General features: G+C 45.5%; 1 protein-coding gene across 4 annotated transcripts in view; it reads right to left on the bottom strand.

Moving 5' to 3' along the window:
- LOC118395619 (zinc finger and SCAN domain-containing protein 12-like) overlaps positions 1 to 27351 on the bottom strand; it is a 142118-nt gene that overhangs the window by 113676 nt on the left and 1091 nt on the right. The window contains exons 2-7 of one of the 4 annotated variants that reach the window (XM_052465112.1): positions 13266 to 13396; positions 12910 to 13083; positions 9392 to 9556; positions 8907 to 9018; positions 8441 to 8568; positions 5294 to 8181 (exon numbers count right to left, since the gene is read on the bottom strand). The exons of 1 other annotated variant lie outside the window; for it this stretch is intronic. In XM_052465112.1, coding sequence (XP_052321072.1) covers positions 8155 to 8181; positions 8441 to 8568; positions 8907 to 9018; positions 9392 to 9556; positions 12910 to 13083; positions 13266 to 13396 — 737 coding nt within the window. In that variant the 3' untranslated portion in view covers positions 5294 to 8154. Of the gene's footprint in view, positions 1 to 5293; positions 8182 to 8440; positions 8569 to 8906; positions 9019 to 9391; positions 9557 to 12909; positions 13084 to 13265; positions 13397 to 27351 lie in introns of those variants that run through there. 2 more of the 4 variants (XM_035789493.2, XM_035789494.2) reach the window with 2 other exon arrangements.

Raw genomic sequence — 27351 nt, 5'->3', positions numbered from 1 at the left:
GAAGAACTGTTTTGGACATTACGTTGACTATTGTAATGCAGATTAGTTACTGTCGCTATTCATAAATGAAGTACATGACATGCTCCATTTCTATCGTTAGCGTATTCGCTAGCTAGCACAATATAGCTAACCAAGGACACTGCACTAACACAGGTAGCTGTTTCATGGAAACGAATCCATTTTGCTTCCATTACTAGCTACAGTGGTTAGGTTGCTGGGAGGAAGTATTTACTGTTGTATGCATTGCGTCTGTGCACTTATCTAGCTAACGTTAACATCCAATAGCTTACACTGCATATGTAGTGTGACTGGCTCATGACATTTAACCGTGGATGTACAGAGAAAATGCCCTATCCCCCCTTTTGTTGTCAGTCCTTTTACTCCCCCAGTTCGTGCTCTCGGATTGGCTCGAAGTCAAGTTGTTGGCCAATGACGAGCATTATGATTCTGCAAGTAGAAACCGCAGGTTCGTCGCTACCGGTTCGGCACGCAGCAGGTACCACTTTTGTTCTTGCAAGAGAAGGAACGACCTCCCACTGTGATAAGTACCTATCTGCAGTGAGATTCTCAGTGCATTTCATGCAAAACCAATTGCATTTTCATCTTTAAACCATGCATTGTAGCCATGCTGTATTTCTTACATTGTGTTCCGTATTTGGTTTCAGATTTGGCCTTTGTTAGACCCGAATATGAGCTTCTGATAGGCTACTAGAACTATGCAGTAGGCATTTTACCAAAATAATGTGAACCCGATCTGCTCCTATACAGACCCATTTATACAGTATCTTCCTCTTTTGTCTTAACATTTACATTTAAGTCATTTAGCAGACGCTCTTATCCAGAGCGACTTACAAATTGGTGCAAACACCTATGACAACCAGTGGAACAGCCACTTGCATCTAAATCTTGTTGGGGGGGGGTGAGAAGGATTACTTACCCTTACTTACCCTATCCTAGGTATTCCTTGAAGAGGTGGGGTTTCAGGTGTCTCCGGAAGGTGGTGATTGACTCCGCTGTCCTGGCGTCGTGAGGGAGTTTGTTCCACCATTGGGGGGCCAGAGCAGCGAACAGTTTTGACTGGGCTGAGCGGGAACTGTACTTCCTCAGTGGTAGGGAGGCGAGCAGGCCAGAGGTGGATGAACGCAGTGCCCTTGTTTGGGTGTAGGGCCTGATCAGAGCCTGGAGGTACTGAGGTGCCGTTCCCCTCACAGCTCCGTGGCGAGCACCATGGTCTTGTAGCGGATGCGAGCTTCAACTGGAAGCCAGTGGAGAGAGCGGAGGAGCGGGGTGACGTGAGAGAACTTGGGAAGGTTGAACACCAGACGGGCTGCGGCGTTCTGGATGAGTTGTAGGGGTTTAATGGCACAGGCAGGGAGCCCAGCCAACAGCGAGTTGCAGTAATCAAGACGGGAGATGACAAGTGCCTGGATTAGGACCTGCGCCGCTTCCTGTGTGAGGCAGGGTCGTACTCTGCGGATGTTGTAGAGCATGAACCTACAGGAACGGGACACCGCCTTGATGTTAGTTGAGAACGTCAGGGTGTTGTCCAGGATCACGCCAAGGTTCTTAGCGCTCTGGGAGGAGGACACAATGGAGTTGTCAACCGTGATGGCGAGATCATGGAACGGGCAGTCCTTCCCCGGGAGGAAGAGGAGCTCCGTCTTGCTGAGGTTCAGCTTGAGGTGGTGATCCGTCATCCACACTGATATGTCTGCCAGACATGCAGAGATGCGATTCGCCACCTGGTCATCAGAAGGGGGAAAGGAGAAGATTAATTGTGTGTCGTCTGCATAGCAATGATAGGAGAGACCATGTGAGGTTATGACAGAGCCAAGTGACTTGGTGTATAGCGAGAATAAGAGAGGGCCTAGAACAGAGCCCTGGGGACACCAGTGGTGAGAGCGCGTGGTGAGGAGACAGATTCTCGCCACGCCACCTGGTAGGAGCGACCTGTCAGGTAGGACGCAATCAAGCGTGGGCCGCGCCGGAGATGCCCAACTCGGAGAGGGTGGAGAGGAGGATCTGATGGTTCACAGTATCGAAGGCAGCCGATAGGTCTAGAAGGATGAGAGCAGAGGAGAGAGAGTTAGCTTTAGCAGTGCGGAGCGTCTCCGTGATACAGAGAAGAGCAGTCTCAGTTGAATGACTAGTCTTGAAACCTGACTGATTTGGATCAAGAAGGTCATTCTGAGAGAGATAGCGGTAGAGCTGGCCAAGGACGGCACGCTCAAGAGTTTTGGAGAGAAAAGAGAGAAGGGATACTGGTCTGTAGTTGTTGACATCGGAGGGATCGAGTGTAGGTTTTTTCAGAAGGGGTGCAACTCTCGCTCTCTTGAAGACGGGAGGGACGTAGCCAGTGGTCAGGGATGAGTTGATGAGCGAGGTGAGGTAAGGGAGAAGGTCTCCGGAAATGGTCTGGAGAAGAGAGGAGGGGATAGGGTCAAGCGGGCAGGTTGTTGGGCGGCCGGCCGTCACAAGACGCGAGATTTCATCTGGAGAGAGAGGGGAGAAAGAGGTCAGAGCATAGGGTAGGGCAGTGTGAGCAGAACCAGCGGTGTCGTTTGACTTAGCAAACGAGGATCGGATGTCATCGACCTTCTTTTCAAAATGGTTGACGAAGTCATCTGCAGAGAGGAGGAGGAGGGGGGAGGATTCAGGAGGGAGGAGAAGGTGGCAAAGAGCTTCCTAGGGTTAGAGGCAGATGCTTGGAATTTAGAATGGTAGAAAGTGGCTTTAGCAGCAGAGACAGAGGAGGAAAATGTAGAGAGGAGGGAGTGAAAGGATGCCAGGTCCGCAGGGAGGCGAGTTTTCCTCCATTTCCGCTCGGCTGCCCGGAGCCCTGTTCTGTGAGCTCGCAATGAGTCGTCGAGGCACGGAGCGGGAGGGGAGGACCGAGCCGGCCTGGAGGATAGGGGACATAGAGAGTCAAAGGATGCAGTAAGGGAGGAGAGGAGGGTTGAGGAGGCAGAATCAGGAGATAGGTTGGAGAAAGTTTGAGCAGAGGGAAGAGATGATAGGATGGAAGAGGAGAGAGTAGCAGGGGAGAGAGAGCGAAGGTTGGGACGGCGCGATACCATCCGAGTAGGGGCAGTGTGGGAAGTGTTGGATGAGAGCGAGAGGGAAAAGGATACAAGGTAGTGGTCGGAGACTTGGAGGAGTTGCAATGAGGTTAGTGGAAGAACAGCATCTAGTAAAGATGAGGTCAAGCGTATTGCCTGCCTTGTGAGTAGGGGGGAAGGTGAGAGGGTGAGGTCAAAAGAGGAGAGGAGTGGAAAGAAGGAGGCAGAGAGGAATGAGTCAAAGGTAGACGTGGGGAGGTTAAAGTCGCCCAGAACTGTGAGAGGTGAGCCGTCCTCAGGAAAGGAGCTTATCAAGGCATCAAGCTCATTGATGAACTCTCCGAGGGAACCTGGAGGGCGATAAATGATAAGGATGTTAAGCTTGAAAGGGCTGGTAACTGTGACAGCATGGAATTCAAAGGAGGCAATAGACAGATGGGTAAGGGGAGAAAGAGAGAAAGACCACTTGGGAGAGATGAGGATCCCGGTGCCACCACCCCGCTGACCAGAAGCTCTCGGGGTGTGCGAGAACACGTGGGCGGACGAGGAGAGAGCAGTAAGAGTAGCAGTGTTATCTGTGGTGATCCATGTTTCCGTCAGTGCCAAGAAGTCAAGGGACTGGAGGGAGGCATAGGCTGAGATGAACTCTGCCTTGTTGGCCGCAGATCGGCAGTTCCAGAGGCTACCGGAGACCTGGAACTCCACGTGGGTCGTACGCGCTGGGACCACCAGATTAGGGTGGTCGCGGCCACGCGGTGTGGAGCGTTTGTATGGTCTGTGCAGAGAGGAGAGAACAGGGATAGACAGACACATAGTTGACAGGCTACAGAAAAGGCTACGCTAATGCAAGGAAATTGGAATGACAAGTGGACTACACGTCTCGAATGTTCAGAAAGTTAAGCTTACGTAGCAAGAATCTTATTGACTAAAATGATTAAAATGATACAGTACTGCTAAAGTAGGCTAGCTGGCAGTAGCTGCGTTGTTGGCACTACACTAATCAAGTCGTTCCGTTGAGTGTAATAATTTCTACAGTGCTGCTATTCGGGGGGGGGCTAGCTGGCAGTGTTGTTTACGTTACGTTGAGTTAAAAGAACGACAATAGCTGGCTAGCTAACCTAGGAAATCGGTCTAGACTACACAATTATCTTTGAAACAAAGACGGCTATGTAGCTAGCTATGTAGCTAGCTACGATCAAACAAATCAAACCGTTGTACTGTAATGAAATGAAAATGTGATACTCCCTGACCGGTGATTGAATTCGAATCAGTAAACGTGTGGTGACGTTGGCTAGCTGTTAGCTGTTGGCTAGCTAGCAGAGTCTCCTACGTTAAGGACGACAAATAGCTGGCTAGCGAACCTCAGTGAATTAAGATAATCACTCCAAGGCTACACACACTAAACTACACAATTATCTTGGAAACAAAGACAGCTATGTAGCTAGCTAACACTGAACTAATCAAGTCGTACAGTTGAGTGAATAGCACTACAGTGATGCTAATCTGTGTGCGTTAGCTAGCGTTGCTAGCTCCTGGGCGAATAGCAGTGAAGGCTACGTTAGGGCGACGAAATACGAAATACGATAATTATGCAATTATCTCTGATACAAGGACGGCTATGTAGCTAGCTAAGAAGAATTGCTAAGATTATGTAGCTAGCTAACAGTAAACTAATCAAGTCGTACAGTTGAGTGAATAGCACTACAGTGATGCTAATCTGTGTGCGTTAGCTAGCGTTAGCTAGCTCCTGGGCGAATAGCAGTGAAGGCTACGTTAGGGCGACGAAATACGAAATACGATAATTATGCAATTATCTCTGATACAAGGACGGCTATGTAGCTAGCTAAGAAGAATTGCTAAGATTATGTAGCTAGCTAACAGTAAACTAATCAAGTCGTACAGTTGAGTGAATAGCACTACAGTGATGCTAATCTGTGTGCGTTAGCTAGCGTTAGCTAGCTCCTGGGCGAATAGCAGTGAAGGCTACGTTAGGGCGACGAAATACGATAATTATGCAATTATCTCTGATACAAGGACGGCTATGTAGCTAGCTAAGAAGAATTGCTAAGATTAGACAAATCAACCGTTGTACTATAATGAAATGTAATGAAAAAGTTATACAACCTGCAGAGCGAAGTGCGAATGCGACCGCTCGCTCCGAAGTGCGAATGCGACCGAAGTGCGAATGCGATGACAATTTTTTATAAAAGGGAAACTGGGTTGTGCCTCTGAGGGAGAACCTGAGTACATTCTCGATATTAGACCTTTCTGTACCTTCACTTTAATAAAATACAATTTAGAATACTTTGGAAAAGGTTCATTACACACATCTTCACTACTTTGTCAAGTAAACATGACACTTAACCGGTGAAACATTTTTACAGACATCACACCAACCATCACCATATCTACTCGGCCTCATCACACTCATTCCTTCCTCAGTTCACCTCAACCAGTTCCCTACTACATCCACAATCAACAGAATTAACAACAAACTAACTAGTACTACATTGCATGTCACTATACTCTATACATGGGCCGTGTGCATGTTCTGCTGGTAGTATCCTGAGGTAGCTCCTCCCCGAGAACCTCTTCCCGCAGTGCGATCAGCTTCTCTCCCTGTGTGGACCTTCGGGTGATTCTTCAGCTGGTGCTGGCAGGAGAACCTCTTCTCACACTGGGGTGCAGCTGTAGGATTTCTCCGCTGCCACATCTGGACAAGTGTGACACATTGGCCTGGCACAGATGGCAGCCGAACGGTTTGTTCCCCGTGTGCAGGTATTCCCAAACTGGGGTACTTCCAAATAAAAATGTGATTCACATTTAAAATTTTCTTCCCGTTTTCAAATCGTAAATTTATATTATCCAACGGGGCTATACATTTGGATAAGGTTTATTTTTTGCCTGAGTAGTCTCGTTTTCACTGCGAAATATCAGCAAAGTCAACTACAGGTAGCCTAGTCAAATAATTAACATCCAATCACATGAACCGTTGCCTTCTCGCGGGACGCCTTCACTCTTGCGCAGACATTTAGAAACGAAACATGACAATTTGATTGAGAATAAAGATGACATGTATAAAAGGAACAGATGCATTAATAAGGGGCTAGAAGCATCTTATATGGTGAGCTACTGAGTGGCTAGGACAGGCAAGCCCCATACTATTGTGGGGGACTTAATTCTTCTTGCTCCGCAGATATGGCTGGGACAATGCTGGGGGAAAAGGCCCAAAAAAACTATACAGACAATGCATTCATCAAACAACTGTTTCACAACACATCAGTGACATGGCAGGAGATGTTTTGAAACAATTACTGCTTCGCTTACAAGTCAGTGAATTATGTGTTACAGCTGGATGAGTCAACAGACGTGGTGGGCCTGTCTCAGCTCTTGGTATATGTCTGTTACGTCAATTAAGGAATACATTCTCTTCTTCAAACCACTGGAAACCAGGACAACATGAGAGGATGTTGTTTTAAGTACTGGACAGCTTTGTGACATCAAATGGACTTTGGTGGTCAAGATGTGTTGGTATCTGTACTGATGGCGCAAAAGCCATGACAGGGAGACATAGTGGAGTGGTATCGTGCGTGCAAGCAGTTGCTCCTGATGCCACTTGGTTACACTGCAGCATCCACCAAGAGGCTCTTGCTGCCAAGGGAATGCCTGACAGCTTGAAAGACATTTTGGACACTACAGTGAAAATGGTTAACTTTGTTAAAGCAAGGCCCCTGAACTCTCGTGTATTTTCTACATTATGCAATGATATTGGTAGCAACCATGTAACGCTTTTACAACATACAGAAGTGCGCTGGTTATCAAGGGGTAAAGTATTGACACTTTTTTTTATTGAGAGACCAGCTTAAAGTTCTTTACTGACCATAATTTTCACTTGTCTGACCGCTTGCATGATGACGAGTTTATGATGTTTTTTTCTCGCCTGAATCTAGGATTACAGAGACTCTCCGCAACTATATTCAATGTGACAAAATTGAGGCTATAATTAAGAAGTTGGAGCTCTTTTCTGTCTGCATTAACAAGGACAACACACAGGTCTTTCCATCATTGTATGATTTTTGTTGTGTGCAAATGAACTCAAGCTTACGCACAATGTCAAATGTGATATAGCGAAGCACCTGAGTGAGCTGGGTGTGCAACTACGCAGGTACTTTCCCGAAGGGGATGACACAAACAACTGGAATCGTTATCCCTTTTATGCCCTGCCTCCAGTCAACTTACTGATATCTGAACAAAACTTACTGATATCTGTGAAAATCAAATTTAATCAGAAGCCACTGCCAGATTTCTGGATAAGGCTCAGAGTTTCTTGCCTTGGAAAATCGGCCTGTTAAGACACTGATGCCCTTTGCAACTACGTACCTATGTGAGAGTGGATTCTCGGCCCTCACTAGCATGAAAACTAAATACAGGCACAGACTGTGTGGAAAATGATTTAAGACTCAGACTCTCTCCAATACACCCAACATTGCAGAGGTATGTGCATCCACTCAAGCACACCCTTCTCAATTAACCTGTGGCGAGTTACTCACAATTTTTGATGAACAAATAAGGTTTTAAATGTAAGATGACTAAATAAAGAGCAAAATTATTTATTATTATTTGTGCCCTGGTCATATAAGAACTCTTTGTCACTTCCCACAAGCTGGGTTGTGACAAACTCACACTCATTCTTATGTTTAATAAAAGTATCATATAGTCTGTGGCATGTTTACAATGATGGCAAAAAAAACATTTGAGAGTGCACTGACCCTGGTGCTAAAGGGGGTACGCAGCTGGAATGTTTGAAGGAGTATGGGATTATAACAAGTTTGGGAAACGTTGCTCTGGTGGATCTCCACCTGTTTGGGGAAACTGAAGACTTTCCCACAGAATGAACACGGGAAGCGCTTCTCTTTGCCACCGGATCTACTGATGGCGTCACTACTACTGTCATTTGTCAATGGGCTGGTGCTGCCATTTAGTGTTGAGCCACTGGCATTGTCTGATGTCTGGTTTAACATTAGGAGAGTGTGAGGAGGACGAAGGCCAGGGAGTGTCTGTGTTGTTACAGGGTCCATGTTCCAGTTGATAGATCCTATAGAAGGCAGGCTGAAGGCAGCACCTGTTAGGGGGTTAACGTGAGGCACCATCAGTCTCTCTGAATCACAACTATAGGAGCAGGACGGAGCATCGCTAGCCAAGTCTGTGTCTGTTCTCTCCTGCTGCATACTGACACCTCCCTGTCCCCGCAGACCAAATCTATGTCTCCTCGTCCCCACAGTCAGTTGTTAAGTACGGATGTTGTTTTTCTTTTTCGACTGCGTTTCTGGTTAATATGTTATTCCCTAGCCTGAGTTGAGGACGCAGTCCCATCCACTGACCTCCACTATGTCACCTCTGGTCCTGACCTGCTCAGTGATGTCGTCCCCTGGGCCCTTGGCAGCACCGGTCAGGGTCTGGGAATCCAAGATGGTTGCCCAGTCTCCTCTATTAACCTCCAGCCAACCACCTGCAGGAAGAGGTTAGAAAACAAACTTTCCAAACATGACAGGGAAAACTCACTTCATTTTGGTAAATTAACTGGTCAAGTTCAGCCATTATAATGTGTTTTTGTATGTAGACATACGTTCTATTGATTTTACTTTATGAATGAGGAAAAAAATAGCCTGGCGCATCAATTTTCCTTTTTAAGATCTGTTACTGTATGTAGACTATAGGCATTGTCTTACGTCAGATAGTGAGACGATTACTCCAGGACTGATGAGGGATGGGCCTTGCATAGAAGCGATGCCAGCTGTTGGAAGACTATGGGTTATATATGTATGTATATATGTATTTCACTCTTACCTTGCTCCCCCATCTTTAGTCCACTCAGCAGATCAATGCTCTCTGGTCCGTCTTCTATCGTCTCCTCTTTGACCAGCAGCAGATCAGGCTTCCCATCCTCCATGTCTACTGACTGTAAGAGATACAGAGTGAGAGGATGTTGGATCAGAAATCTGATATGAGCACCCTGCTATGGAGCATCTTCTGATTGGGGTATGAGTACTATACAACATTTAGTTAATTTGTTACTATGCAGAAGTATTAGTTGATTTGATTACTTTACACTCTAATGGTTTGATAATTCAAAGGCATGGTCCCACACTTAAGACAAAATTAATCAAGACCTGGTATCCACAAAGAGTGCTGATCTAGGATCTTTCCATATAATCTCATTCATTATGATCTAAAAGGCAAAACTGATCAAAGATCAGCACTCCTACTCAGAGTCTTTGTGGATTTGGGCCCTGACCTAATATAATTCAGACAGTAGTTTACAGAGGGCTCACCTCAGTGAGACTGTGTGTGGTCCTGTGCTGCTCAGCTGGTTCCTCTGTGGGTTCAAGAGAAGGTGTAGTCTCGTTGTCCTCCATGACCATGGTCCCCTCAGGGTTCCCCAGACTCTCCTCACACCCCTCCTCCTTCACCAGCAGCACCTCTGAACCCTCCTCCTCCTGGAAGAGACAGGTGATACAGATTAGACATACCCTCAGGTATGTGTACACACACACACACACACACACACACACACCATGGAGTATTAACCCATCACCACTACGTCTGAGTTCTATACTGTAGTTACAGAATGACTTCATTGTTGTTAAACCCATCATGGTGGATATAAATATGATGTTGTGGGTAAAATAGTCAGCTAGTCGAAAGTCAGACAAACCTGACTAAACTATTTTGACGTGAACAGTAGGCGTTTCTTAGTATGTAGGTATATGTTGGTATATTGGTTATAAAGCACTGTCAGGTGTATGCAAAATAGGGTGAGATTAAATGTGATGTATACTAAAGAGTCTCAATGAAAGTCTTGGAATGAAAAGTCACATTTTGTGTTTATTAACCATAAACAAGCTTTAAATACACCAGATGAAAACCACACATACACACGTCTCAACTAGAAATCAACATGAACTTGAGGAACTGCATTCTTTTTCTCATTAAAAGTGTCTCGGGATAAAAAGTAGTTGGAAGTAATGAAATAGGCATTTGTGAACATCATATAGCCTACTCAGTACAAACACAATATGTAACAGACTTATGCTATACTGTTTGTCATTTTACCTTTACATGTTTAAGTCATTTAGCACACTCTTATTCAGAGTGACTTACAGGAGAAATTAGGGTTAAGTGCCTTGCTCAAGGGCACACAGATTTTTCTTAGATTCGAACCAGCCAACCTCCGGTTACTGGCCCAAAGCTCTTAACCGCTAGGCTACCTGCTGTCCTCTAAATGTGACTTATATATTCCACAATGTCTGGGCCTTGCATTTCAACACGCTTGTTTGTTGTGGAAATTGATCCATTACTGCGGTTTACTTTGTGCATGCATCTACTACAGTGCCTTCAGAAAGTATACAGACCGCTTGACCTTCTCCACATTTTTTTACTTTACAGCCTTATTCTAAAATTGATTAAATAAAAATCAGCAATCTACACACAATACCCCCTAATGACAAAGTGAAAAAGATTACATTTAAAAAAACATATTTACATAAGTATTCAGACTATTTGCTATGAGACTCGAAATTGAGCTCTGGTGCATCCTGTTTTCATTGATCATCCTTGATGTTTCTACAACGTGATTGAAGTCCACCTGTGGTAAATTCAATTGATTCGAGATGATTTGAAAAGGCATACACCTGTCTATATAAGGTCCCACAGTTGACAGTGCATGTCAGCGAAAAACACAAGCCATGAGGTCGAAAGAATTGTCTGTAGAGTTCTGAGACAGGATTGTGTCGAGGCACAGATCTTGGAAAGGGTACCAAAACATTTCTGCAGCATTGAAAGTCCAAGAACACAGTGACCTCCATCATTCTTAAATGGAAGACGTTTGGAACCACCAAGACTCTTCCTAGAGCTGGCCACCAGGCCAAACTGAACAATCGGGGGAGGAGGGCCTTGGTCAGGGAGGTGACCAAGAACCCAATGGTCACTCTGACAGAGCTCCAGAGTTCCTCTGTGGAGAAGGGAGAACCTTCTGCAGCCACTCCTCAGTAAAAGGCACAACAGCGCGCTTAATTTGCCAAAAGGTACCTAAAGACTCTCAGACCATGAGAAACAAGATTCTCTGGTTTGATGAAACCAAGATTCAACTCTTTGGCCTGAATGCCAAGCATCATGTCTAGAGGAAGCCTGGCACCATCATGCTGTGTTTTTTTTGTTTTCAGCGGCAGGCACTGGGAGACTAGTCAGGATCGAGGCAAAGCTGAACGGAGCAAAGTACAGAGATATTTTTGATGAAAAACCTGCTCCAGCGCGCTCAGGACCTCAGACTGGGGAGAAGGTTCACCTTCCAGCAGTACAACGACCCTAAGCAGACAGCCAAGACAACGCAGGAGTAGCTTCGGGACAAGTCTCTGAATGTCCTTGAGTGGACTTGAACCCGATCGAACATCTGAAGACCTGAAAATAGCTGTGCAGCAATGCTCCCCATCCAACCTGAGAGCTTGAGAGGATCTGCAGAGAAGAATGTGAGAAACTCCCAAAACACAGGTGTGCCAAGCTTGTAGTCATACCCAATAAGACCCGATGCTGTAATTGATGCCAAAGGTGCTGAGTAAAGGGTCTGAATACTTAAGTAAATGTCATATTTTTATTTTTAATAAATTAGCAAAAATGTCAAAACCTGTTTTTGCTTTGTCATTATGGGGTATTGTGTGTCCATTTGATGGGGGGGGGACTATTTAAATCAATTTCAGAATATGGCTGTAACCTAAATAAATGTGGAAAAAGTCAAGGGGTCTGAATACTTTCCGAAGGCACTGTACGTCATCTTGCTAAATCTACCTTCAATACAGGGTTTAATCTAAATATCAGAAGCAATCGAGTGGAATGATTACTTTCTATGTTATGGAGTGGAATGGTTTTTTTGCAGGTGTATCTTGAGGTAGCTCCTCTCTGAGAACCTCTTCCCGCAGTGCGTACAGGCAAACGGCCTCTCTCCCGTGTGGATCTTCAGGTGCATCTTTAGATGGTCCTGGCGAGAGAACCTCTTCTCACACTGGGGGCAGCTGTAGGGTTTCTCCCCTGTGTGGACCCTCTTGTGCCTTTTCAGGGTGCCAGCCTCAGTGAAGCGCATGTGACACTGGGTACAGCTGAACCGTTTTTCTTTACTATTGCTTGATGTGGCTCCCCCTCCCTGAGCCTGGGCTCTAGCCCTGTCATTTGGGTTCAAACACTGATCGAAAAGGACGTGGCTGTCTGAATCGGAAGGAACCATCGATGTGGACACTGGGTCGTGTTCCCTAAACAAGTGTAAAGGAGAGTGAGTCGCAACATTTGGAAATGTCTCTAAATTTTCCCTGTAATCTAAGAAATCTCTGCCCTGTGAGTGTCCATCTCCTAGGTTACTATCTGCATTCCATGTGGGGGCAACGTCACCCTCCAATTTCACAGTCACTTCATCTACGACTCGACCCTCCCCTTTCTTATCTCGGCACCCTTCAGAGTACACACTACTACTGTACCGGTTCCAGTCCCCTCTAGACAGATCAGTCTGTGTCTCTAAACACAAGGGCATGTTGCCAGGGTCCATCTCTGTGGCGTAAGAACAAGATGGATCATCACTGCCAGAGTCTAACGATTCACCATGACCACTTGAATGAACCGTCCTCTGGCTTTGGTGAAATACTGGTAAACACTCTGAGCCGGGGGAAGGAGGACAGCCCAGTCTCCGCACCCCCAGTCTCTCTGGTTCTGATATGTGGCCAGAACCTGTGTGTAAGAGCCTGTGTGTTACAGTTAACGTCTTGGTGTCTGTCGCTGACTTGAGAACGACGTTCTGCGTTCCACTGACCTCCGTGATGCTGTGTCGGGTCCTGGACTGTGTTGGGGTGGTAGTGGGATTTTCCGTGGCTACAGGGGGCGCACCAGACTCTCCAGTCTGGATGTCTCTGCTGTGCCGTGTGTCCTTCTGTCCCTCAGTCCTCTCCTGCTTGACTCCAGGACCTGCAGCCTCTGCATCTGCAGACTGACAAGAAAATAAGTGGTTATTATCAGTACAATGGTTGAATTGGATAACAATGTCGAAGAGAAGTCTCACAAGCTCCCTATTGGCAGATAAATGAGGATGTACATGTAAGCAAGTGAATAGCTGGGGACACGTTTGATTTACAAAGTAACACATTTTTAATGCAACACTATTCCACTAACCTCTATCACGATAACATGCTGGGTTGAGGTTCCACTCCCCTCATCAACAGTGATTGGTTGTTCATCTGTCCATGTGCTGTGTCCTGCTGGCTTCACAAAGCTCCTGTGGCCTTCAGTGAGATGTACTTCACCTGAGAGAGTGATTGGGGGAGAAAAAGGTTGTTAGATTAGCTACTGTCTGCTCAGTGTAGACCCCTTTTTGTGTTTGCAAACATTGCCGCACGAGGGCGAAGCGTACAATTTTGTTGCAGAACTCAGGGGAGTTAAATGAGTCCATACCTTTTTTAATATTTATATATATGTCATCTTCAATAGCTCTTAAAGTGTGCCAAGCCTGCCCCAAAAAGTGGATTTTTATCCATCCTCCCCTGATTTAGAACATATTTTCATATTCATGACACACTTTGTTCAGGAGTTAGTCTCGGTACCAGTCTTAGCTAACATTCCAGTCCTGTCATTTTCCAAAGAAATTGGGCGTTTGGCAATGTCAACATTCATTATGCAGACGGATTTACTACAAGGTTGCTGATTGTTAGTTGACAGCATTAATATTTTCCATGACAACGCTCTGACATAAGACAATGCCTGCTGCGGTAATTCCCTTGTGAGAAGGCAGTGTCAATGCACGATCATGTTGTTCAAAGAAGACTCCGTCATGAGAGAGAGATATAACGATAGAAAAAAATATTAGCCTTCAAGCCTATTTGATTTAATAAGAGGAAAGTTATGCAGAACTGGCACCTGTCTTCATTCCTTGCACTGGCTGGTCATCATGACTTGCTTACATTTTTACAATCTTATGCTCATTTCAGTTCTATTTGTTCCTCCTCACTTATACTTTTTTGAATGGACATTAGGAAAAACAGCTCAATGCAGACCAGCAAAGTCTTGAAACTGGAGTAGCCTCGCCAAGCCACGGCAGCTGGGCTTCGCCGATTAGTTATGGTACGCAAAAAGGACCAGCCATACTTTCTGTTCGAACTACAGGGCTCTAAATTAGAATATTGTTAAGGATGCATATCCACTTCCTCGTATCCAAAACACTCTAGATACCCTGTCGACGGCCAAATGGTTTAGCACTTTGGACTTAACGTCAGGCTACTGGCAGGTAGAACTTATTCCCAGCGACGGTAAAGTGGCCGCTTTCTGCAGCAGGAAGGGCCTCTGAGTGAAATGTGATGCCTATAGGGCTCTGCAACGCACCAGCGACGTTTCAATGTTTAATGGACCGCCCCCTGGCCAGAATATAATGAGAGACTGGCGACAGGTAGCCTAGTGGTTAGAGCATTGGGCCAGTAACCGAAAGGTTGCTGGATCGATTCCCCGAGCTGACAAGGTAAAAATCTGTCGTTCTGCCCCTGAACAAGGCAGTTGGCCTACTGGGGAACAGTGGGTTGTCATTGTAAATAAGAATTTGCCTAGTTATACTATTAAATGTTATCTCGATGACATCATCCTGGGAAGGGATGTCATGGAGACGCGCTAACGCCTGGCACAAGTGTTTAATCGGCGAAGCCAAACCAACTTGAAATTGAAACCCTCCAAGTGCTGTCTCTTCTGCCGACAGGTAACCTACCTTAGAGACATCGTTTCTGAACACGGCATCGCCATAGATCCCCCAAAAATTCTGAAAGTCCAAGAATGGCCCCAGTCTACCTGCGTTTCAGAAGTCTTGTCAGTTCGTCGGCCTGGGCTCGTACTACCGACGTTTTGTCAAAGATTTTTCTGCTGCAGCCAAGCCCCTGCATGAGCTTACAAAGAAGCATGCTCGTTTCCAGTGGACACCAGAGTGCCAGGAGGCATTCAAAAATTGAAAGCTACTCACCACCGCGCCAGTCTTGGGCTATCCACTCAACAGCAGCGACCTCATCCTCGATACAGACGCCAGCAATTTCGGCATTGGAGGTGTCTTGTCCCAGTGAGGAATGCATTCTAGAGTACGGGAGTCAGCGGCTATCCTCCACCGAGCAAAACTATTGTATCACACGGAGGGAGCTACTGGTAGTAGTGGAGTTTACTACACACTTCCGTCAATACCTGCTTGGAAGACCCTTCATCGTGCGCACCGACCACAGCAGCCGTCGGTGGTTCATAAGGATGAAGGAACCAGAAGGTCAACTGGCGAGGTGGCTCGAGAAGCTTGGAGTTTAACTTCATGGTCATACATCATGCAGGATGCCACCACAAATGCTGACATCCTGTCCAGGAGGCGCTGCCGCCAAACCCCTGCACTACTGGAAGAGACTATGTCAAGAACTCTTATGAGACTGTGTCTCATTTCTCTTATGGTGCTTCTACTGTACCGAAGGCGCAGTGTTTTACCCACAGATACTCCTACCTCGTGTGTTCGGGACAGACATCATGAAGCAGATGCATGACGGCCCAGTAGGTGGTCACATTGGCGTGGAATGCACAAACACCCGGCTGCAGACAAGACACTACTGGTACCGAAATAGAGAGCATGTCAAACTATGGTGTCGTACATGTACCAGCTGTGCCACTAAAGCCAGACCTTCGAGGAAGCCCCAAGCACCTAGGGGCACTGTCCGCTTGGGAGTACCTAAGGAGAGGATCACCATTGATCTAATGGGCCCAATGAACGAGACAGAATGCTACAATCGCTACTTATTGGTTGTTCAAGACTAGGGTTGCACATTTTGGGGAATATTCAGAGGTGAAAACTTTGTGGGAATTAACGGAAATATTTGCAAATTAATATTAATACCATTTAAATGTAGATGTTCTTTTTTACATTGGATATATTTATGATATCATATGGAGACAAACAAACCTTTTACCTTATAATTAGACATAATTGCAAATTATTAAATCCTTCCAATAGAAACAAAAAAACATTTTAGTTACGAATTGAACATTAAGAGTTGACTCTTCACATGGGATGATTTCACTGAACAACAAAAGGAAATATTGAATGATCCATCGCATCTCCCAAAAAACATTTTCAACATACATCTGTAAAATGATAGACTAGAAACTAAAGCTTTGGTTGTCTTCCTCTCAGGCTTCCATGTCTTCTCCCTGGACGACCTCAATGTCCACCTCTTGAACATCAGACTCTGAGGCCTCATCTTCACTGTCACTTTCCAACCTTGTTGAGGATAGCTTGTCAGACTCAAAAAGCCTAAAATTTGCCCGGATGGACACCAATTTTTCAACCCTTGTATTTGGTAAGCCTGTTGTGGGCTTTGGTTTGTGTGTTCCCAAACAAGGACCAGTTGCTCTCTGAGGTGGATGATGTTGGTGTGATTTGGAGGAGGATGGCAACAGGGGAAAGAGCGTCAGATCCACAAAATCCCTTCCACCAGGTGTCTGATGAGATATGTTGGCACGACTGCCATATTGCATCTCCATGCCAAAGCTCTTGCTTGGAAGTGTTCTTCACCAGACTGCCAAGAACCTTGCCCTCATTCAGGCCAAGGTGGTGAGACACGGTAGTGATGACACCATAGGGCTTGTTGATCTCTGCACCAGACAGGATGCTCTTGCCAGCATACTTGGGGTCGAATATGTACACTGCGGCGTGTATGGGCTTCAGGCAGAAGTCTTCACGCCTTTTGATGTTGGTGGTATTTCAGAACTGCAGTTTCCTCTGCTTGGAGCAACAGTGAAGTAGGCAGGGCAGTACGGATTTCTTCTCTTACATCTGCAAGCAGAGTCTGAACATCAGACAGGATGGCATTGCCTCCCTCAATCCTTGCAATGGCTACTGCTATAGGTTTCAGGCTACTTACCACTCTCTCCCAAAATCCATCATCCAGGAGGATCCTCTTGACGGGGCTGTCCATGTCGGCAGACTGATATGGCCATTTCTTGGAGAGACTCCTTACCCTCCAGGAGACTGTCAAACATGATGACTACACCACCCCAATGGGTGTTGCTGAGCAGCTTCATTGTGGTACTCTTATTCTTCTCACTTTGCTTGGTGCGGTAGATTGCTGCTAGAACTTGATGACCCTTCACATACCTAACCACTTCCTTGGCTCTCTTGTAGTATGTCCATTCTTTTCAGTTCCATGTTGTTGTTGTTGTTGTTGGGTTCTTGTTTTTCAGAGTAAATAACTCAGACTAGAAAAGCATTAACCAAGTTTAATTCTGCCCAAATTTCTGTACAGCTGTAATTCAGACAACCCAACATTTATCCCATCATATATATTACACACACACACACAGTGGGGAGAACAAGTATTTGATACACTGCCGATTTTGCAGGTTTTCCTATTTACAAAGCATGTAGAGGTCTGTAATTTGTATCATAGGTACACTTCAACTGTGAGAGACGGAATCTAAAACAAAAATGCAGAAAATCACATTGTATGATTAAGTAATTAATTAGCATTTTATTGCATGACATAAGTATTTGAAACATCAGAAAATCAGAACGTAATATTTGGTACAATATTACAGAGATCATACGTTTCCTGTAGTTCTTGACCAGGTTTGCACACACTGCAGCAGGGATTTTGGTCCACTCCTCCTTACAGACCTCCAGATCCTTCAGGTTTCGGGGCTGTCACTGGGCAATACGGACTTTCAGCTCCCTCCAAAGATTTTCTATTGGGTTCAGGTCTGGAGACTGGCTAGGCCACTCCAGGACCTTGAGATGCTTCTTACGGAGCCACTCCTTAGTTGCCCTGGCTGTGGGTTTCGGGTTGTTGTCATGCTGGAAGACCCAGCCACGACCCATCTTCATTTCGGGGCTGTCGCTGGGCAATACGGACTTTCAGCTCCCTCCAAAGATGTTCTATTGGGTTCAGGTCTGGAGACTGGCTAGGCCACTCCAGGACCTTGAGATGCTTCTTACGGAGCCACTCCTTAGTTGCCCTGGCTGTGGGTTTCGGGTTGTTGTCATGCTGGAAGACCCAGCCACGACCCATCTTCAATGCTCTTACTGAGGGAAGGAGGTTGTTGGCCAAGATCTCGCGATACATGGCCCCATCCATCCTCCCCTCAATACGGTGCAGTCGTCCTGTCCCTTTGCAGAAAAGCATCCCCAAAGAATGATGTTTCCACCTCCATGCTTCACGGTTGGGATGGTGTTCTTGGGGTTGTACTCATCCTTCCTCTTCCTCCAAACACGGCGAGTGGAGCTTAGACCAAAATGCTTTACTTTTGTTTCATCAGACCACATGACCACATCCCACATGACCACATCCCATTCCTCCTCTGGATCATACAGATGGTCATTGGCAAACTTCAGACGGGCCTGGACATGCGCTGGCTTGAGCAGGGGGACCTGCAGGATTTTAATCCATGACAGCGTAGTGTGTTACTAATGGTTTTCTTAGTGACTGTGGTCTCAGCTCTCTTCAAGTCATTGACCAGGTCCTGCCATGTAGTTCTGGGCTGATCCCTCACCTTCCCCATGATCATTGATGTCCCAAGAAGTGAGCAGTGTATCAAATATTTGTTCTCCCCAATATATATATATATATATATATATATATATATATCTCCATCCCACTTAAGACACTCCTTCTCTCCAATCCTTATATCTTATGGTTCTACAGGAAAAGAGTAACAGGATACTAAACCCTTATTACTTCCTTCAGGAGATCTGACCTCAACCCCTCCTTCACCTAGCCCACAGATGTCAATCTGTCTCCCCTACACGTTGCTCTCCTCCCGTCCACCCAACACATTCCAAAGCCATCTGTCTTTCTACAGAGAACCATTCTTCTTCTCTATCATTTATTTAATATCTCAATGTTCAAAATGTCGAATCCAACAATGTCCTTGAGAATTAGATTCAATGCATGAGCAGCGCAGCAAATGGGTGTGAATTGTGGGTAGGACTCCTCCAGACCAAGCAGCCTTCATGTTCACAGCATTGTCTGTCACCAGTGCAAATAGCTTCAGTGGTCCAAGGTCATTGACTGCCTTCAGCTCATCTGCAATATAGAGACCGGTGTGTCTGTTGTCCCTTGTGTCTGTGCTCTTGTAGAATACTGGTTGAGGGGTGGAGATGATGTAGTTGATTATTCCTTGCCCACAAACATTCACCCATCAGAGATGATTGCAATACAGCCTGCTTTCTCTATGATTTGCTTGACCTTCACCTGAACTCTGTTGAACTCTGCATCCAGCAAATGAGTAGATCATTCAAATGAGTTGCAATTCCATTGAGTTGGGGACAGTTTAACCAAAATATGCCACAAGACCTTGAATTGCCTTATGTGTATCCCACAAAAAAGGTTCGCAGTCATTGTAAATAAGAATTTGTTCTTAACTGACTTACCTAGTTAAATAAAGGTTGGCCTGTAGAGCAATAAAGCACAGTTCAACAGGGTTCACTCCGAATATGATGCTCCTTGGAAGAGAAGTAACAGAACCCATCAACCTGGTGGCTGGCTTGTAACCCGATCATGAGCACACCAAGACCCTCCACAGTATGTCCCTTCCGTCTTCAAGAGAGCGAGAGTTGCACCCCTTCTGAAAAAACCTACACTCAATCCCTCCGATGTCAACAACTACAGACCAGTATCCCTTCTTTCTTTTCTCTCCAAAACTCTTGAACGTGCCGTCCTTGGCCAGCTCTCCCGCTAATCTCTCTCTGAATGACCTTCTTGATCCAAATCAGTCAGGTTTCAAGACTAGTCATTCAACTGAGACTGCTCTTCTCTGTATCACGGAGGCGCTCCGCACCGCTAAAGCTAACTCTCTCTCATCTGCTCTCATCCTTCTAGACCTATCGGCTGCCTTCGATACTGTGAACCATCAGATCCTCCTCTCCACCCTCTCCGAGTTGGGCATCTCCGGCGCGGCCCACGCTTGGATTGCGTCCTACCTGACAGGTCGCTCCTACCAGGTGGCGTGGCGAGAATCTGTCTCCTCACCACGCGCTCTCACCACTGGTGTCCCCCAGGGCTCTGTTCTAGGCCCTCTCCTATTCTCGCTATACACCAAGTCACTTGGCTCTGTCATAACCTCACATGGTCTCTCCTATCATTGCTATGCAGACGACACACAATTAATCTTCTCCTTTCCCCCTTCTGATGACCAGGTGGCGAATCACATCTCTGCATGTCTGGCAGACATATCAGTGTGGATGACGGATCACCACCTCAAGCTGAACCTCGGCAAGACGGAGCTGCTCTTCCTCCCGGGGAACTGCCCGTTCCATGATCTCGCCATCACGGTTGACAACTCCATTGTGTCCTCCTCCCAGAGCGCTAAGAACCTTGGCGTGATCCTGGACAACACCCTGTCGTTCTCAACTAACATCAAGGCGGTGGCCCGTTCCTGTAGGTTCATGCTCTACAACATCCGCAGAGTACGACCCTGCCTCACACAGGAAGCGGCGCAGGTCCTAATCCAGGCACTTGTCATCTCCCGTCTGGATTACTGCAACTCGCTGTTGGCTGGGCTCCCTGCCTGTGCCATTAAACCCCTACAACTCATCCAGAACGCCGCAGCCCGTCTGGTGTTCAACCTTTCCAAGTTCTCTCACGTCACCCCGCTCCTCCGCTCTCTCCACTGGCTTCCAGTTGAAGCTCGCATCTGCTACAAGACCATGGTGCTTGCCTACGGAGCTGTGAGGGGAACGGCACCTCAGTACCTCCAGGCTCTGATCAGGCCCTACACCCAAACAAGGGCACTGCGTTCATCCACCTCTGGCCTGCTCGCCTCCCTACCACTGAGGAAGTACAGTTCCCGCTCAGCCCAGTCAAAACTGTTCGCTGCTCTGGCCCCCCAATGGTGGAACAAACTCCCTCACGACGCCAGGACAGCGGAGTCAATCACCACCTTCCGGAGACACCTGAAACCCCACCTCTTTAAGGAATACCTAGGATAGGATAAGTAATCCTTCTCACCCCCCCCCCCTTTAAGATTTAGATGCACTATTGTAAAGTGACTGTTCTACTGGATGTCATAAGGTGAATGCACCAATTTGTAAGTCGCTCTGGATAAGAGCGTCTGCTAAATGACTTAAATGTAAATGTAAATGTAATGACTTAAATGTATGTTGTACAGCTACGAGACAGATTGGAACTTGCTCACCAGATTTAAAGGGAAATTCAGGGTCAGTCTGTGAAGCATACCAAAAAGCAGTATGACAAGAATGTCGCAAGGACACACTACAACGTTGGTGACACAGTATGGTACTTAATTAAAGGAACAAAGCGGGTGCCAGACAAAGTACGATGTTCCTACCATCCTATAATGGTCCTTTACTTCATACTGGGACCTGGCCTCTCGCTCTTCCATCCTCTCTATTCCTCTTATAGCTCTTGAACTAGTTGCCTAGCCCAATGCGTGTCCCAAAAGTACAGTCGTGGCCAAAATTTCTGAGAATGACACATTAATTTTCACAAAGTCTGCTGCCTCAGTTTGTATGATGGCAATTTGCATATACTCCAGAATGTTAGGAAGAGTGATCAGATGAATTGCAAAGTCCCTCTTTGCCATGCAAATTAACTGAATCCCCAAAAACATTTCCACTGCATTTCAGCCCTGCCACAAAAGGACCAGCTGACATGTCAGTGATTCTCTCGTTAACACAGGTGTGAGTGTTGACACAGACAAGGCTGGAGATCACTCTGTCATGCTGATTGAGTTCGAATAACAGACTGGAAGCTTCAAAAGGAGGGTGGTGCTTGCAATCATTGTTCTTCCTCTGTCAGCCATGGTTACCTGCAAGGAAACACTTGCCGTCATCATTGCTTTGCACGAAAAGTGATTCAAAGGCAAGGATATTGCTGCCAGTAAGATTGCACCTAAATCAACTATTTATCGGATCATCAAGAACTTCAAGGAGAGCGGTTCAATTGTTGTGAAGAAGGCTTCAGGGCGCCCAAGAAAGTCCAGCAAGTGCCAGGACCGTCTCCTAATGTTGATTCAGCTGCGGGATCGGGGCACCACCAGTACAGAGCTTGCTCAGGAATGGCAGCAGGCAGGTGTGAGTGCATCTGCACACACAGTGAGGCGAAGACTTTGAGGATGGCCTGGTGTCAAGAAGGGCAGCAAAGAAGCCACTTCTCTCCAGGAAAAACATCCGGGACAGACTGATATTTAGAAAAAGGTACAGGGATTGGACTGCTGAGGACTGGGGTAAAATCATTCTCTGATGAATCCCCTTTTCGATTGTTTGGGGCATCCGGAAAAAAGCTTGTCCGGAGAAGACAAGGTGAGCGCTACTATCAGTCCTGTGTCATGCCAACAGTAAAGCATCCTGAGACCATTCATGTGTGGGGTTGCTTCTCAGCCAAGGGTGTGGGCTCACTCACAATTTTGCCTAAGAACACAGCCATGAATAAAGAATGGTACCAACACATCCTCCGAGAGCAACTTCTCCCAACCATTCAGGAACAGTTTGGTGAAGAACAATGCCTTTTCCAGCATGATGGAGCACCTTGCCATAAGGCAAAAGTGATAATTAAGTGGCTCGGGGAACAAAACGTTGATATTTTGGGTCCATGGCCAGGAAACTCCCCAGACCTTAATCCCATTGAGAACTTGTGGTCAATCCTCAAGAGGCAGGTGGACAAACAAAAACCCACAAATTCTGACAAACTCCAAGCATTGATTATGCAAGAATGGGCTGCCATCAGTCAGGATGTGGCCCAGAAGTTAATTGACAGCATGCCAGGGCGGATTGCAGAGGTCTTGAAAAAGAAGGCTCAACACTGCAAATATTGACTCTTTGCATCAACTTCATGGGGGGGGGGGGGTATACAAAAGATAGCACTATTTGGTAAAAAGACAATCCATATTATGGCAAAGAACAACTCAAATAAGCAAAGAGAAACAGTCCATCATTACTTTAAGACATGAAAGTCAGTCAATAAGGAACATTTCCAGAACTTTGAAGGTTTCTTTAAGAGCAGTCGCAAAAACCATTAAGCGCTATGATGAAACTGTTTCGCATGAGGACCGCCACAGGAACGGAAGACCCAGAGTTACCTCTGCTGCAGAGGATAAGTTCATTGGAGTTACCAGCCTCAGAAATTACAGCCCAAAAAAATACTTAAGAGTTCAAGAGGCGACTGAGTGAGTCAGGCCTTCATGGTCGAATTGCTGCAAAGAAACCACTACTAAAGGACACCAATAATAAGAAGAGACTTGCTTGGGCCAAGAAATACAAGCAACGGACCAGTGGAAATCTGTGCTTTGGTCTGATGAGTCCAAATGTTAGATTTTTGTTTCCAACCGCCGTATCTTTGTGAGACGCAGAGTAGGTGAACGGATGATCTCACCATGTGTGGTTCCCACCATGAAGCATGGAGGAGATTTGATGGTGTGGTGGTGTTTGGCTGGTGAAATTTATCTGATTTATTTAGAATGATTTAGAATTCAAGGCACACTTAACCAGCATGGCTACCACAGCATCCTGCAGTGATACGCCATCCCATTTGGTTTGTGCTTAGTGGGACTATCATTTGTTTTTCAACAGGACAATGACCTAAAACACACCTCCAGGCTGTGTAAGGGCTATTTGACCAAGAAGGAGAGTGATGGGGGTGCTGTATCAGATGACCTGGCCTCCACAATCAACTGACCTCAACCCAATTGAGATGGTTTGGGATGAGTTGTACCGCAGAGTGAAGGAAAAGCAGCCAACAAGTGCTCAGCATATGTGGGAACTCCTTCAAGACGGTTGGAAAAGCATTCCAGGAGAAGCTGGTTGAGAGAATGCCAAGAGTGTGCAAAGCTGTCAAGGCAAAGGATGAATCTCAACTATAAAAAATATTTTCATTTAACACTTTTTAGTTACTATATGATTCCTTATGTTTTACTTCTTAGTTTGTCTTCACTATTATTCTACAATGTAGAAAATAGTAAAAATAAAGAAACCCTGGAATGAGTAGCTGTGTCCAAACGTTTGACTGGTACAGTATATTTGACGAAAGAAGCACCGTGCTCTTGCTTGCTGGATGAAAAAAAAAAATAGGCTACAGCGTTCACAGTGAATTGGCGGGGAGATTTGAATGGCGAGAGCTTTTCTGGTGTGATGTGATCACATTGGCTGGTGGTAAAAATGCAATAATGGGAAATCCTCTTCTCCAGGCACCCAATGTTTATGTTTACAATCAAATGTATTATGTCAGAATGTCCAAATTTAGAATGCTTCTCATGAAATGTATTGAAAATTAAATACAGAAACGTCCTCTCACTGTCAGCTGTGTTTATTTTCAGAAAACGTAACATGTGTAAATATTAGAGATCGACAGATTAATCGGAAATCAGTAATTTGACGCCGTTTTGTTTGTTTTGCTTTACACCTTTTATTTAATCTTTATTTAACCAGGCAAGTCAGTTAAGAACACATTCTTATTTTCAATGACGGCCTAGGAACGGTGGGTTAACTGCCTTGTTAAGGGGCAGAACGAGACTTTTACCTTGTCAGCTCAGGGATTCAATCTTGCAGCCTTACGGTTAACTAGTCCAACGCTCTAACCACCTGCCTCACGAGGAGCACACCTGTTACGCGAATGCAGTAAGAGGCCACGGTAAGTTGCTAGCTAGCATTAAACTTAATCAATCATAATCACTAGTTAGAACTACACATGGTTGATGATATTACTAGTTTATCTAGAGTGTCCTGCGTTGCATATAATCAAAGAAATCCAGGTTAGCAGGCAATATTAACCAGGTGAAATTGTGTCACTTCTCTTGCGTTCATTGCACGCAGAGTCAATGGCTCATTGCGAACTAATTTGCCATAATTTTACGTAATTATGACATAACATTGAAGGTTGTGCAAAGTAACAGGAATATTTAGACTGATGGATGCCACCCGTTTGATAAAATACGTAACGGTTCCGTATTTCACTGACAGAATAAACGTCTTGTTTTTGAGATGATAGTTTCTGGATTCAACCATATTAATGGCCTAAGGCTCGCATTTGTGTGTGTTATTATGTTATAATTAAGTCTATGATTTGATAGAGCAGTGTGACTGAGCGATGGTAGACACCAACAGGCTCATAAGCATGAATTCAAACAGCACTTTCATGCGTTTTGTCAGCAGCTCTGCCATTTATGACTTCAAGCCTATCAACTCCCGAGATTAGGCTGGTGTAACGATGTGATGTGAAATGGCTAGCTAGTTAGCGGGGTGCGCGCTAATAGCGTTTCAAACGTCACTCGCTCTGAGACTTGGAGTAGTTGTTCCCCTTGCTCTGCATGGGTAACGCTGCTTCGAGGGTGGCTGTTGTCGTTGTGTTCCTGGTTCGAGCCCAGGTAGGAGCGAGGAGAGGTACGGAAGCTATACTGTTACACTGGCAATACTGAAGTGCCTATAAGAACAACCAATAGTCAAAGGTATATGAAATACAAATGGCATAGAGAGAAATAGTCCTATAATTTCAATAATAACTACAACCTAAAACTTTTACCTGGGAATATTGAAGACTCATGTTAAAATGAACCACCAGCTTTCATATGTTCTCATGTTCTGAGCAAGGAACTTAAACGTTAGCTTTCTTATATTGCACTTACTTTCTTCTCCAAACACTTTGTTTTTGCATTATTTAAACCAAATTTAACACGTTTCATTATTTGAGGCTAAATTGATTTTATTGATGTCTTATATTAAGTTAAAATAAGTGTTCATTCAGTATTGTTGTAATTGTCATTATTACAAATACATTTTTTTTTATTAAAAAAAATATATATAAAAAATATCATAGTCGGTCGACCTCTAGTAAATATTTGTGTGAACATAACAAGATTCAACAACTGAGACACAAACTGAAAGTTCCACAAAGTTCCAAAGACATGTGATACAGTGTCCCTGAACAAAGGGGGGGTTCAATGTCAAAAGTAACCGTCAGTATCTGGTGTGGCCACCAGCTGCATTAAGTACTGCAGTGCATCTCCTCCTCATGGACTGCAACAGATTTGCCCGTTCTTGCTGTGAGATGTTACCCCACTCTTCCACCAAGGCACCGGCAAGTTCCCAGACATTTCTGGGGGGAATGACCCTGCAGGAAGGGTACCACATGAGGGAGGAGGATGTCTTCCCTGTAAGGCACAGCGTTGAGATTGCCTGCAATGACAACAAGCTCAGTCCGATGATGCTGTGACACACCGCCCCAGACCACGACGGACCCTCCACCTCAATTGATCCCGCTCCAGAGTATAGGCCTCGGAGAAAGAGCACTTTTTGCCAGTCCTGTCTGGTCCAGCGACGGTGGGTTTGTGCTCATAGGCGACGTTGTTGCAGGTGATGTCTGGTGAGGACCTGCCTTACAACAGGCCTACAAGCCCTCAGTCCAGCCTCTCTCAGCCTATTGTGGACAGTCTGCGCACCAATGGAGGGATTGCTGCTGGTGTAACTCGGGCAGTTGTTGTTGCCATCCTGTACCTGTCCCGCAGGTGTGATGTTCGGATGTACCGATCATGTGTAGGTGTTGTTACACGTGGTCTGCCACTGCGAGGATGATCAGCTGTCCATCCTGTCTCCCTGTAGCGCTGTCTTTGTCATCTCACAGTACAGACATAGCAATTTATTGCCTCGGCCACATCTGCAGTCCTCATGCCTCCTTGCAGCATGCCTAAGGCACATTCACGCAGATGAGCAGGGACCCTGGACATTTTTCTTTTGGTGTTTTTCAGAGTCAGTAAAGGCCTCTTTAGTGTCCCAGGTTTTCATAACTGTGACCTTAATTGCCTACCGTCTAAGCTGTTAGTGTCTTAACGACCGTTCCACAGGTGCATGTTCATTAATTGTTTATGGTTCATTGAACAAGCATGGGAAACAGCATTTAAACCCTTTACAATGAAGATCTGTGAATTTATTTGGATTTTTACAAATGATCTTTGAAAGACAGGGTCCTGAAAAAGGTAAGTTTCTTTTAAATGTTTTTGGGAGATGCGATGGATCATTCAATATTTTTGTTGTTCAGTGAAATCATCCCATGTGTAGAGTCAACTCTTAATTGTTGAGTTTATCTAATTTACATAAGTATTCACACCCCTGAGTCAATACATATTATCACCTTTGGCAGTGATTACAGATGTAAGACTTTCTGGATAAGTCTAAGAGCTTTGCACACGTGGATTGTACAATTTTTACACTTTATTTTGTATTATTCACGCTCTGTCAAGGTGCCCTTCATTGCGA

Source organism: Oncorhynchus keta, chromosome 16 (genome assembly GCF_023373465.1).
Source record: "Oncorhynchus keta strain PuntledgeMale-10-30-2019 chromosome 16, Oket_V2, whole genome shotgun sequence".
Taxonomy (NCBI): Eukaryota; Metazoa; Chordata; class Actinopteri; order Salmoniformes; family Salmonidae; genus Oncorhynchus; species Oncorhynchus keta.
Note: the sequence above shows the minus strand (reverse complement) of the source record. Positions and strands in the feature narration are given on the sequence as shown.